Source organism: Eupeodes corollae, chromosome 2 (assembly GCF_945859685.1).
Source record: "Eupeodes corollae chromosome 2, idEupCoro1.1, whole genome shotgun sequence".
Lineage (NCBI taxonomy): Eukaryota > Metazoa > Arthropoda > Insecta > Diptera > Syrphidae > Eupeodes > Eupeodes corollae.
The window spans coordinates 22,455,225-22,469,994 of NC_079148.1; the positions used below are offsets into that span (position 1 = coordinate 22,455,225).

Sequence of the window (14,770 nt, forward strand, 5' to 3'; positions counted from 1 at the left end):
ACACAATTTCCAACAGAAGCATGTTTAATGAGTCCTTGTTGCACGTTCCCTTAACATACACCAACAAACACAGTTGCACATTTTTTTTTTAGCCCAAAAACATTAAAATATCTCCTAACCTGCAAAATAGTAAACAAAAATAGCGATGCTAAAGTTTCTCTACACTATATTTTTTTTGCATTTAACTAATCAAAAAATAGTTGAACAAAATTATATATTTTAAACAAATCCCAATTAGCAATTCGTAGTGAAATTAAATAACAAATACAGTTCTTTCTTGCCATTCCTCACCTTTATCAGGATATATGGAGGATTGGTGGAGACCCCGCAAAGGTATTTTCTTTAAATAAATATAAAATTCTTTCATTTATATTCCCATAACATTATAACATCAAATAAAAACAAAATTATTTTTATTTATAGAACAAAATAAATACTAAAACAATTTATCTCGGTTGTTTGAGAAATAATCAATATTTTTAAGTTAATTTAATTTTTTTTAGTATGATTAGAAAAGATTATTATTTTAATTTTAGAAAATGTATACGAGTGTGTGGTTGATTGAAGAGTATTAGAAAATTAATAATTTACATTTATGGTTTTATAACAACCGAGGTTAATTTCTTCGAATAATGATTTATAAAAAAAAAATATAATAATAATTGTAATTTTTAATTTAAAATTTAAAAAAAAAGTGCCAAATGTTGTATTTAATATTTATGTATCATTTAATTTAGAAAGCTAATGTTGGTCTTTTTAATTTTCTTGTTTTAATTTTAGCTCACGCATCGGATTATTACGGTGAGTTGAGTTATTAAATGTCTTGTGTTTCTGTTTTTGTTTTCTTTTATTTTATTTTCTGTTAATTTTTATTTTATTGTTTAATGTAAAGAGGTAAATAGTATATATTATATAGTTGCAGTATAAAAATATATAATAATTTTATATTCTTTGTTAGTAGATGTAAGAAATTGTATGTTTTTTTTTTTTTGTAGACTAAATTATTTTTAATTTTTACAGGAGTTATTCGTTTTTATAATAATTTTATTTCTCCACCCATGTTTTTTTTTTCTGTTATATTATAAATGATTTATCAGTACACACAAATAATGAATAAATATAATAGTTTATTTTTAATTGATTGTGGTCTTTGTGAGAGACAATTTTATGTTCATACAAGTATCACAATATTACAAAAAGTTATTGATATTTTTTAGGGACTAATTATGGAACTTACTAGAACGTTAATTAATAAGTACGTTTGACTTATGCAAAATGTTTTTTTATTTACTACGTAGCCAACCGCAAGCGGAGTTCTGGCTATTGACATGAGCCTTAACATTGCTCCCCTTAAAATAGTCCAAAGGCGTAAAATAGCCCGATATAGGCCAATTGACTTCTTGAAACAACGAGTCATGCAAATCAAGATCTTTATTTATCGCACACAAAAGTATGCCATCGCACAGTAACGCTCACCATTTACAGTAACCCTGCGATTCGTATCATCTTTGAAGAAATACAGCCAAATCATGATTATGACAGCCATCTCACACCAAGCGGTGAGTTTTTCTGGATGCATTGGTAGCTCAGATAGAATAGTTTTGCTTCTTCTAATTTCCATTAAATCAGAAATGAGCTTCATCGCTGAACACAATTTTTCGATAAAAAAAACCATCCGATGAACTTTCTTAACTGGATTACATGAAAGATAAGAGTGACACAAAATACTTAACTGCGTGAGATATCAAAACAACAATGGCCCATTTAAATTAATCGAGATTCGTTAAGTCACATCAACGAAGGTGTTAACACTTAAGAATAAAAAGTTGCCACCAAGTTGATCTTGCAATAAATTACTTATTAAGTTGCGAGTGTTGTATAACATCTTTTGCCTTCTTGTTGGAACCGAATGTCGTCGGTATTAACTGAATAATGTTTTGCAACATACAAATCAGTCAGCATGGCTCGAAAGCTCTCGCTATTAATTGTAACGACAGCTCCCTACTCACTTCGAAGGAAGAAATAAGGACCGATTGCTCGCTAGTGTGTAAACTGCATCAAACAGTCAATTTGACAAAGCAATTTCTTCATCACTTAACAAATAGACAAAATGTTCTATGATCTTCTCCTGATCTGGTTACAAAAGAAAAATTGACATGGGCACTGAATAGTTTCAAACCTTACAAATCTCCAGGTCCAGATCAAATCGTACCAGCTGAGCTACAATATACCATTGATATAACTTCGCCCATCATTGAGATGATCTTCAAAAGTTCTATAAATCTGGTCTATATACCTCAGCGATGGAAAGATGTATAGGTAGTTTTCATTCCCAAGGCGGGCAAATGCTCGCATGTCAACCCTAAAGACCTAAGACTTATTAGCCTATCATCTTTCATTCGCAAAACTCTGGACCGATTGATCGATATCCATATACGTAACAACATTGAGAAGAGACTATCAATGTCTCAGCATGCTTACTGCAAAGGGAAATCGGTAGAAACAGCCTTGGACACTATGGTAAGAACTATCGAATACTCCCTAGAGAAAAAGGAATATACTATGGTGGCCTTCCTGGATATTGAGGGCGCTTTCAACAACGTTGACACATCCGCTATCACTTCTGCTATGACGACCTTAAACGTCGAATACTCAATCTGTGAGTTGATTAATCTAATGCTAAAAAGCAGGATCATCAACCCTAGTTTGGGAGATTTTTGCACAAATGGTCTGTCAGTAGAGGCACTCCGCAAGGTGGTGTTCTGTCCCCTCTCCTGTGGAACATAGTGGTTAACGAACTACTAATATCCCTTGAGAGGGAAGGCTACAGAGTGGTTGCGTATGCCGATGATGTTGCTATCGCCGTCACAGGGGAACATCCTAATACACTGAGAGACCTCCTCCAAAATGCACTCAATATGCTCACTAGATAGGCAGATCACTGCGGATTTAGTATTAATCCTCATCCTTTTCACACGGAAATACAAGATCCCAGTAATTGTACCTCCTTCAATAAAAAGTATACCACTAATTTTTAACAATGAAGCCAAATACCTTGGTCTGATATTGGACAAAAAATTAAGCTGGAAATCTAATATACAGGAAAGAGTTAAAATAGCTACAACAGCTCTTTTCCTTTGCAAGAAACCTATAGGAAGCAAATGATGTTTTCAACCTCGCATAATCTACTGGCTATACACATCGGTCATCCGACCAATACTTATGTACGGGGTTGCAGTATGGTGGACTGAAATGGAGAAAGTCACATACTACGACACCCCTCGACATCTTCAGTAAACAAGTGGCAGCGAGTACAGCGATAAGACTCGACGCCTCATCTCAATAAACCAACAAAATGTGGGGCACTCCGTCATTTTGAACCTCTTTGGTTCTTTACCCAAATACATAGACTATGCTATTCCTAAACCCCTATTTGGAAAAAACTTCCAGCTATCCATTCCATCCAGAGATGAATGGGAAGACAAAAAACGCCTGGATAACAAAAGTATTCATTTTTATACAGATGGATCCAAGACAAATGAGGGAGTTGGTAGTGGTGTGAACTCAGAAAAAGAGTACATGCTAAAAGAAACAGCTTTTGCGATAGCAAATTCTAGGTGGCACAACTTACCAACATGCGCAGCCACAAAACTCATATGGCCTTTACTGGACCTAAACCTCTCTAAAGACTTGTTATCTCAAAGCAGACTTCATATTAGCTCCCTAATAAGTGTCCTTACGGGACACTGTCTTATAGGCAGACACGCAATACGACTTGGTGTAGCCTCAAATGACTTCTATAGGAGCTGTATGGACGAAGAAGAAGAGGAAACAATCTCTCACTCCTCTGCACTTGCCCTGCTTTTTCACAAAGACGCAAACTTCATCTGGGGGACTACTCTTTTGATAATCCCAATGAACTAGCTAAAAAGGATATCAAATATCATCTTCGCTTTATAAAAAGCTCAAAATGTTTCGACTAGTAAGAAGTAATTCTTTTAATTCATGTGTTATCACAATGGGCCTTTCGCTTGGCCTAAGTGTGTGGATTTTAATCCGCAGCCACGTTAACCTAACCTTCTCCAACGTATTTATTTTTGTTTTACACAAGTGAAAACGATTCATAATAAATTTCCTAACTTAACTGAACAGAAGTTTGAACACAGTTTTAAACTCTTAACCTTCATACCATATCGAAATTTCTCATGCAGCTTAAAAAAAAAACATTAATATTCTGGAGTTAATCTATGAATTGTCCCGCAAACATTCATTTGTTAAAGATGTCTAGTTGATGTTTGGTTTTCGGATAATTGCTCCGCCGAGCTCCATATGATTTAGCCGAGGTCAACCGCACTAGATTGGGTGCTCTTGTACACTTGGATTACTGAATTTTTGAAAATCCGAATGCGAATGGATTTCTAAAAAATTGAAGTGGCTCGAAGTCCAATGTTAACTATGTTTTTAACATATTAAGGACTTGAGAGTACTTTTAATTCATGCCATGACTAGTATTTTATGTATATTTGTTTATTACCTAAACATTTTACAAACACTGTCATTAATTTTTTAAATAGAAAAAATGATTATAGAATTTAAGAAGAATGATGCCCTTGCAGCATTTCATCAGATTCCTAGTACCAAGAACATTTTATTTGCATTTTGACATGATTAGAGGTAGCTTTGAAACTTTGAGTACATATTACATAAATGTAGTTGCTGAATTAATAAAACAAATTATGCACAATATAATTAATAGCTTCTTGCGCCAAAATAAATAAATTAGATGGCGCAACAGTCCGTAAAGAACCATGGCCTAGTGACTTACAACTCTCAACCATTCCTGTGTGCGAGTAATTGTAGGGATGGCTTAATTCTAACATAAATAATATTTAACAATAACTTTAACTAAAACATTTGTTGGCACAAAGGGGGCCTAACTTTATACATTGATGAAATTCAAAATTCGATGGCTAAAAAAAAAGTGTCGTTGGCGAGGTTCATCTCGGGTTGTTCAGTCCCGGTTGTCCTGATGGAGGTTGGTTGGGTGTGGCGGTGTTCAGCCGCGGTAGTATGCTGACTCCAGGCCAGCATAGAAGGAGACGTCGTCGTCAGTGGGGAGTTTGTCCAAAATATCCATACCATAAAGGTATCTCGGGTCCTCGTGTCGTTCCTGATTGGCCATCTTTCTCATTAATTGGTTAGCGTGGCTGGCGTCTTTGATTATCTTCCTTGCTGCCTGTGCAAGGAATTGGTCAAGTGGCTTGATTTCAGCTTCTTCGTAGACTCTACGATTACTATAGTGCTTCTGTCGTTGACGGTCGAATTGTTGATCGGTGCATATCCTTAGTATCTTCCTCTCGAAGACTTTAAGTCTTCCCATTGCAGTTTTTGATATGGTAAACCCTATCGGAAACAGTAGGTGATGACCGGTCTTAGCAGTTTTTTGTATATCAACATTTTCGTTGGTTTACTTAATCCAGTTTTCTTCTTCAAGAGAGGATGAACTCGATGGAGTGCGATGTTGGCTTTTGTTATCACAGCCTTAGAGTGAGGGTTGAAGCGCAGCAGTTCATTGAAGTGTATTCCCAGGTATTTGTCGTTCTTCTTGGCTTTAATCCTTGATCCATCCGGGAACGTCAGAACAAGGTTTCGGGCCACTGCCGCCGATCTACAGTGGCTGTTGTTGGTGACAGGTCACCGGAAGCATACCAGTTCCGATTTGGAGGTATTTATCCATATTCCCCACTTCTGGTAGTATTCGTTAAGTCTGCTTATGTGTGTTTCTACTCTTCGGGCTGCGATCGTAGGAAACATGGAGGACGAATAGGTGAGTGAGTCATCCGCAAGCAGCAGGTTCTCACAATCCGTTGGCACTGGCTGGTCAGATGTCATCAGGCTGTCGGGGAACGGTCCAAGTTTCGATCCTTGGGCGATTCCAGCCATTACGGTTATAATCGTTGACTTGCAACTATCTATTTCTACGAAGAAGTTCCTGAAAGAAAGAAAAGAAAACAAAATTTTTGTTATTGGCTGTGGGATATTATAAATTCGAAGCTTATGGATGAGGGCCTCAATCCATACGCTGTCGAAAGCTTTCTCGACATCCAGAAAGCATCCAACTGTGGCTCGGTGGCTATTGAGAGCAGCGGTGATGTCAGACTGAAACTTTAGAAGTGGATGGATCTTTGAGTGAGCCTGTCGGAATCCAAACTGCATGTCGGGGATGATGCTATGCTCGTTGCAGAATTTCTTCTGTCTCCTTAAAATGACTTCTTCCAGAATTTTGCTGATGTTGTTGAGGAGTGAGACAGGATTGTAGTTGGAGATCATATTGGTACTGCCTTTCTTCGGAATTGCCACTACGTTGGCTGTCTTCCACTTTTTTGGAAAGTAGCCGTTGTTGATGCAGTTATTTATGATAAAAGTCAAGATTATCAAAAAAACTTGAGGAAGTCTTTTCAGGATATAGTTGGAAATCCCGTCCATTGCAGTTGACTTCTTCGGCTTCAAGTTGTTAATGATCTCGGCTATGTCCTCAGGATTGCAGAACTTATGGTTATTAGCTGGTTGTCGTCAAATTGAACTTCAATGTTTGGCTGTTGAATCAACTGGATGGAGGTTTCTACTTCGTTGAGGAAGGCTTGGTCCGTTGATGGTTTTGGAGTGAAACTCTGTTCAAAGTGTTTGGCAAAAGCTTCGTTCAAGTTAGCTCAATGTTGTTGCTCATCATGACTTCCAGCAGTGGTTTTCTCCTAGCGATGAGGCGGTTATTTCCTTGAAGGCGTTTGGTCCCGGTTTTATCTCCCTCGATCTCTTTTTGAAGGAGATATCGTTGTGGTGTCGGATGGAGTTTCGGAACATGATGTTCAAATTATAGGGATGGAAGGGACCTACAGTTTATATGCCGAATTCTAACGGCTAATTTTTAGAAAACACTTTTTCATGACAAGAATTACTCGTTGAGAATTTGTCAATTCCTCGCAAGAGCCGTACCCGTGAATAAAACTTTAGTTGGCACGGGCAGGCATCGAAACCAAGACCTCTCGCGTGGCAAAATAAATTAAGAACAATAAATAATTGGTTGCATCATTTCATTAAATCGCTACCGGACTTCAACTTAAAATGCTTCCTTGACAACTTATGCTTTATGAGCATTTCTGCTTCCAGAAAATAATGGTCAGGACTCTATAAATGTTTAATTTAACTTGCGCTGTATAAATAAACCTGAGCAGGTCGTCAGAGTAGATTCCCAGTACATAAGCTATGAAAATACTTGTAAATTATTATTTCATTCATACCAAAAACACAGCCTGCTGCGAAAAACTATGTTTTGAGCAAGGTGCCTATTCGAAGCTAGGATCCATTAACTGATTTTATTTAGAATAATAATCGGCTTTAAAATCATGTTTACACAAAATAAATAAAGTATCATGTAAAAGACATAAAGTATTAGTTCAGAATCAGTTCAATTAAAATCAATATAAAGGTTCCATTATTAGTCCTTAATGAAGATAACTTTAATTTATAAGAAATTTTTCATTAGATTATTATTGGTTCATACATGGCTGCATTAGTCCCATTTTCATTTCCATTTCCATTTATTTAATTAAGTACAAATTTAATTTAATTGTTTTAAAATGTTTGTTTTTACATTTATATATTTTTAATTAATATTTGGAGAGAGGTTAACACGACTTTTTGATTTATAAAAATAATGTTTTTGTTGTGCAACCTATTTGTGCTACTAAAACAAGAACATACATTTAAAACAAACCAAAAACAGTCAGTCGAGTGTTGTTTTATCAAAATCCATTTCATTTCTTTTTGTATGCATGAACTCGATTCGAAAAAAAAAAAAACAATTTAAATTCATTTTTATTATAATACATAACCTCATATAGGATATTTTTTCGTTAGTTTTGTTTTGCTGTTTACTTTTTTTTAAATTATTTTTGTAAACTCCTAGAAATTGGCCAACATAATTTAAAAAAAAAATAAATACAAATATAAATCAAAATAAGAATTAGTTACTTAAATCGATATTATTCCTATTCTATTCTTTTTTTTTTTGTTTTTGTTGATGATTGTATAAAAATAAAACGTGAACAAAACAAAACAAATTCTTTTCTACTTCAAGATGAATACAATCTTAATCCAGGTTTAGAGTGGGAGGATGAATTCACAGGTAGGTATCTGTGAGTTATATCGACAGTGAATAGGATCGACATGAAGCAAAATAGGAACTTGTTAAAAATGTTAAAATTTAAATCGCGTTTTTTTTTGTTGTTGTTATATGTGCGTTTGTCTCTCAAGGATTTATTGAACATTCTACAGAAATTTACAAAAGCTTTTTATAAAAATCCAATCAAAATTCAATTAAATTTTATAAACAAATTGAAACAAAAACATTTTCGGTAACAATTAAGAGAGTGTTATCTATTGTTTTAATGTAGATCTACTATTTTATTTAATGTATTTAATGGTTGCCTGATTTGTATTCTCAATTTATAATTTCTTTTTTTGTTGTTGATAAATTTAGCAAATGTTTCAAATAATTTACATAAATTTAATCGAAATTGTAATTGTACCTACCTACATATTATATTCTACTACTATTGCATGCTTCTTTCTATGTATTTGCTAACATTATTTAAAAAATATAACAACATAATTAATTAATTCATTCATATTTGGCTTTAAATCATTAAAATATGCCTTTTAACAATTTTTATTGCTACCGCAGCAGATAACATTTCAAAAAATCAAATCATTTTTGGGATAATTTTATAAAACAAAATAAAAAGTATATAAATAATAATAAATAAATACATTGTAATAAAGCATATATACATTTCTTTTGGTAAAAGGGTATTCCTTTTTTTGTTCATAAATAATGTAGTTTTGCCACTATTCAAAAACCAATTAACCTTAATTTATAAAAACCTAATTTCCTTATTATGTACTACGATATTCGTGAAAAATTTCGAATACGTTTTACAATACTCATTTTTATTTACAACTGTCGTATTTGGATCAATTTAAGGTGTCAGGTATAACTATCATTGGATTTCAGCATTGAAAATTTTGATTCGAGATTTAAAAGCTAGTAAGAAAGTCAAATTTGTTATGTTTGGTCTCTTTTTGAAGCTGATGTTGTAGATTTGTTTCTACTAAAAAAATTCATTAATTTTTAATTTTTCAATAATGAAATCGTTTTCAATAATAGCTTATTGTTGATTTCTTATTTTGGAACATAGTCGTTCCACTGCAAGCGTTGCATTTTCCACCTGTCAGTTTAACTTTCAATAATCAACTTAAACATCAAATGTTTGATTTAGGAAATATTTATTTCAAATGAAAGATTTTTTCCATAAATGCTTTAACCAACCTCTTAAAAACAATACCAATGATTAGTTTCAATAATGAAAACCAGTGGAATTATTTTGACAGTTCGTTTACAGCTATCATTGAAAATTTCTGTCAATGGAACTAAATTTCCTGATTGGCATTTTTGAATGGATTTATGGCCGTGTTTCTCTTTTATAAGATATGAAAATTATATATTGGTCGATGGGAAATCACACAAAGATTATTTTTTAAGAAAACAATTTGAAATCCAGTTATTTTTCGCTAAAAATTATTTTTTCTGTTTTCCGGACGGAAATTAATGGCTGAAACACATACACGCTTCAGCTTCGGCTTCGTCTGCGTTACGTTAGGCCTGCTTCGAGGTTGCTTTGAATGACATTTCTATTATTTCATCCCTCCAAAGAGCAAATATTTTGTTTGTTGACATTTTTTTACTGCTGATGAGCTGTCAGACAAAGCAAATGTTCAGAAAATTGAACTAGAGCTTCCGTTTGGAATCACATTACGTTACATTACATTCTTTTCCTTACGATTGTCAAACAAAACGTGAGGTCGAAGCTACATTGTGATAGCATGCATTGAATTCCTATGGCTGAACTCGTAAACGTCAGGCAAAGCCGAAGCTGAAGCGTGTATGTGATTCAGCCATAATTTTCCTGAACAGCTGATACTTTCATGTCCAAAAGTGAAACGAATCGGTCAAATGATTTGTGTTCCAATACACATTTCTGTCAGTTAAAATTTGTCGGTCGATTTCAATCAGGAAATGTTTTCAATGACAGAAATTTTGAATGATGGCTATAAACGACCTGCTAAGGCGCCAGTCATAGCTATCATTGGTTTTCATCATTGAAAACAAACATTGGAATTTTGTTCGCAGGTCGTTTATAGTTATTTAAAATTTCTGTCATTGAAATAAATTTCCTAAGGGGACGGTTATAGCTATCAGTTAAATCTATCAGTAAAGTTTTTGAACATGAACAACAGATTTATTTCTAGCAAAAGATTGAAACAATGCATTTAAAGCTGTATTTAATTTATAAATCCCTTTTAATTTTCTTAATGATGAAATTTCATTTTACTGAACAGCTGACTGCCAAAAACCAAACAAAAATCCATTTCATTTTACTGTAGGTGTTCCAATTTTTTACTGTTCCGATCGCATCATTATAAATTTTACTGATGAAGGCAACAGTAAAAAACAAACTCTTCAAATAGAAACTTTAAAGTGATATTTAATTTAATGACGTACATTTACTGATTGATATAAATGCTCATCAGTAAAACATTTCAGATTCTTCCTGTTTCAGATTTTACTGATGGATTTTACTGACCGGACCCTAATTGAAATCAACCGACAAATGTTTGCTGACAGAAATCTGTCGTTGGAAATGTGTGAAATTGAAACACAAATCAGTGAAAAGATTCGTTCCACTTTTGAACATATTATAGTAATCAGTAAAATTTGGAACAGGAGGAATCTGAAATAAACTGATGAGCGTTTATAGCAATAAGTAAATTGACGTCATTAAATGTTGTTTTCTTTCGATCATAACATCGAGCTTCGCGACTCAGACAATTGTTTTACTATTGCTTTATCAGTAATTTTTTAATAATGTGATCGGAACAGTACAAAATTGGAACACCAACAGTAAAACGAAATGGAATTTTGTTTGACTTTTGACAGTCAGCTGTTCAGTAAAATGAAATTTCATCATTAAAAAAATTAAAATGGATTTATAAATTAAATACAACTTTAAATGCATTGTTTCTTTTTGAAAAAAATACTTGAATATCGGATTCATCTTATTGCATCAATCTTTTGCTAGAAATAAATCTGTAACATGTTTAAAAAATAAAAAGAAACATTTCACTGATAGCTATAACCGGCCCCACAAAGTAAAATTAATTTCTATCCGGAAATTAGAAAAATACTTTTTTAGATTAAAAAAAATGCAAAATTATACTTTTTTTGTGAAAAAAAAATTTGTGTGTGATTGATTTCTGATCGATCAGTACATAATTTTCATTTCTAATCGAAGGGAAACACCGTCAAATACCGATTCAAAAATTTGTCCTGATCGATTTCAATTATAGATATCACTGGCCCATAAAAAAATTCCAATAATTTTGTTCAATAATGAAAACCAATGATAGCTATAATTGGTACCTAATTTTTTTCCGTTTACTTGTTTTTGAAAACGAACAATTTAATTAAAACGCAATTCACAAATATAACAAGAAATAATAATTTTAATGTTAATGGTCATAAACACTCAACAAAAATGAATGGTCTTGCAGTAAGAATTCAATCATACTCCTTACACACTTAATACACGACCGAGCCAATTCGGTTTCATGAATTTTTGAACTTCTATCAATTTTATTTACTCGTCCGGTCCATTTTATGATGGATTTCATTCGAACTGATAGAGTCCAACGACAAGTATCAAATTTAATGAATGGGCCATTTGGCTAAATCGTCAATGGCGAGCTTGAAAAAATATTGACAAGTCTTGAAAAGTTTGAAGTATGCGCTTATAAGTATGCTTGTATTCCGATTTTATTTGGCAGCATTTTCATAAATCCATTTTCGTAATTCATATTCTGCCGATATCGTGTTTTGTTAGCTATTAGTTGGAGATCTCAGAAGGACGATCAGTTATGATGATTGTTAAAAATTGTTGCTATTAATAATTGTACAAAAATCTTGAAACTAATCGCGGTACCTTCAAGTACAGGTGGATTACTTAAATCCAACATATTGATAATAAGTTCGGGAGTATAGTATTACTTTCAAAAACTAGTCATTTAATTCAATTAAATAGTTTTTCAGACTTAATTTATCATACCTTTCTTAAGACATATTCAAAGCTGTTTGCCCCCTTATTTATCGTCCAAAAAGACAAGACAAAAAAGATCGAAAACTCATATTTTGGCAATGGTCATCGAGCCATAGGTCAAGTTATATTGCTTTGGATGGCATCGTCATATTTAAATGATTTCTACCATTCTCATGAAAAAATTTACATTAAATCACTTAAATTATTGTTAAACAAGAATTCATGTCCATAACATTAATTTGAATTTTTAAAAGGATGTCTTTTCAAACTCTATATAGCTTTTTTTATAAGAAGTGCTAACAACTTCATTTTAATAAAGGATACATTTCATACCATATTCAGAGCTCTTCTCACCAAATTTCCAATTCGGATGTTCAGATTTATGAATTTTTAGATCCTCCAATTAAAAGCTCAAAGAAAACTAGGGTAGGTACTAGAGAGTAGTCTTTTTTGAGAACACTTTCAAAATATGGCTCATTATATCTTCTGTGGACAACAACTAATGAATATGTATAAAAACTATTGTTGACCTTGATCTAAATGTCCTCATAAAATGTATAGTGTAAAATTTTAACATGTCAAAAAAATACCAAATACAGCAATTTGTTTAAAACATCTTAAACAAGAGTAAATCATTTAAGAATACATTTTTGAGGTGACTCATAATTCAACTATTTAAGAATATTTTCCAAACTCTGATTGCTTTATGATCCCTCACACTTTTAATCCACCATTTCCGTTTCCTCTCTGGTTAGGGATACTTTTTCCTGAATCTTTATTTAATTGTTTTTTTTTTGTCTTATAAATAATTATTTGTTACCTGTGAAGCTTTGTTTAAACATTAAACTTTTGTTTTCTTGAATGTTTTATTTAATTATATTTTTTTTGTTCACAAAAATTAAAAATTAAATAATAAATAAACTTAACATATTACATTATATTTAATTATTTTAACCTATTTTGAGTTCATGTTATAAAAATGTCGGTGGTGCTTCTGTATGACCAATAAATATGAATGAAAAATCTTTTGCAGTCACAGTTTAAGAACTGTTTCAATTACAAAATCAAAAAATCAAAATGATTGTTTTGTTTTTAAGATTCAACTTTAAAACATCAACTTAACTCTTTTATACAATTGGGTGGAGAAATATACAATTAAAAAATAAAAAAACAATAATAATTGACAAATACACATGTTTTTTTTTTTGTTTAAATTAAGATATTGTTTATACATTTATTAATACATAATTTTTGTTTACTGTTTATTGTTTAATTTTATGTTTCTTTTTTTATTATTAATTAATATATTAATTTGTATTCCTTCTTCTTTTGTTTTGTACAAACAAAAATAAAAAAAAAACAACTACCAAGTTTTTCACATTTAATTTTGTTAAAAGTTTTGTTTATACACACGGTAAAGAAATATACATAAAATATATTAAAAAAAACCAAAGTTTAATGTATAAACTATTAATTTTCTTTCTTTATAACGATATTTTGCCTTAAAAAGTAAAAATTACATTAAAATGTACCTACAAATTCATACATCAAGCTCACCAATCAATATTATGATTTAATGTTTTGTGTGCGTGGGTATAATTTAATTAAACTTTTTTTTATTTTTCTGTTTTTAAACTCTATTAAACAATAACATTTGTTTGTTTCTTTCTAAAAAAACGAAATGAATCAAAGTTACAAACTAAATATAAACGTATTCAATTCATACACCGCTTGTAGGAAAAATAAACAGACATACAAATAATAACCTCTGCACATAATAATGCTCTAAAGGTAACTAACTTTTGTTTAATATAATTCACCATAAAAATCATTTCTTGCATATACATATTTTTTTAAAAACTTTTTCGCTACATACATAAATCGTTTTGCGTGTCATTTGCTGATATGATAATAATTTATTGTTTTATTAAAGATTTGTTAATAGTTATTCTTACTAAAGTTAGTTTTTTTTTAAATCTTTTGCATGGCATTTTAAGAGTTTTCTAATTTATCAATAATATAGTTTTTTGAAAATGTTACTTGTTTTGCTTTTCTTCCAAATGAAAGAAACTCCCAGCTTTGAAAAAAAGTATGCCTAACTGTTTGAAACCAAATCTTAATTGTAGTTGTATAAGCTTTTATTTTTCTAAAAGTGAATACAATTTCTTTCGGAATTACCCTCGTTTTTCAAAAGAGGAATTCAATCATAGTCGAAAATTTGTATGAATCCCGAAAAACGTAAAGATAATTATTTTCGTTTTCCAAAGTTGGAAATGGAATGTGAATGAACAATCCGATTTATGAGGAATTCCATCGTAATCGAAAACTCTTACTTATCCCGAAAAAAAACCAAAGTTCGTAGTGAGATATCTCAAACAATTTTACTTTATAAAAGGATTCGGTGATCATTTTCTTTTCGGGATTCGTCAAGGTTTCCCAATATGATGCAATTTGTGATAGAGTTGATGGTTGTCTCAATAGTCAAAATTCAAAGAAATAAATTTCAAACATTTAACTGACAATAGCCCCCATTAAGTTATCTTTCAAAGAAAGTGTTA

At 31.8% G+C, this 14,770-nt stretch overlaps 1 protein-coding gene across 9 annotated transcripts in view; it reads left to right on the top strand.

Moving 5' to 3' along the window:
- The window catches only part of LOC129944003 (cytoplasmic dynein 1 intermediate chain), a 33,457-nt gene that overhangs the window by 13,659 nt on the left and 5,028 nt on the right, over window positions 1–14,770 (top strand). For 2 of the 9 annotated variants that reach the window (XM_056053119.1, XM_056053120.1), the window contains exons 5-7: window positions 271–333; window positions 781–801; window positions 8,138–8,185. In XM_056053119.1, coding sequence (XP_055909094.1) covers window positions 271–333; window positions 781–801; window positions 8,138–8,185 — 132 coding nt within the window. The remainder of the gene's footprint in view (window positions 1–270; window positions 334–780; window positions 802–8,137; window positions 8,186–14,770) is intronic. The other 7 variants (XM_056053122.1, XM_056053123.1, XM_056053125.1 and 4 more) reach the window with 5 other exon arrangements.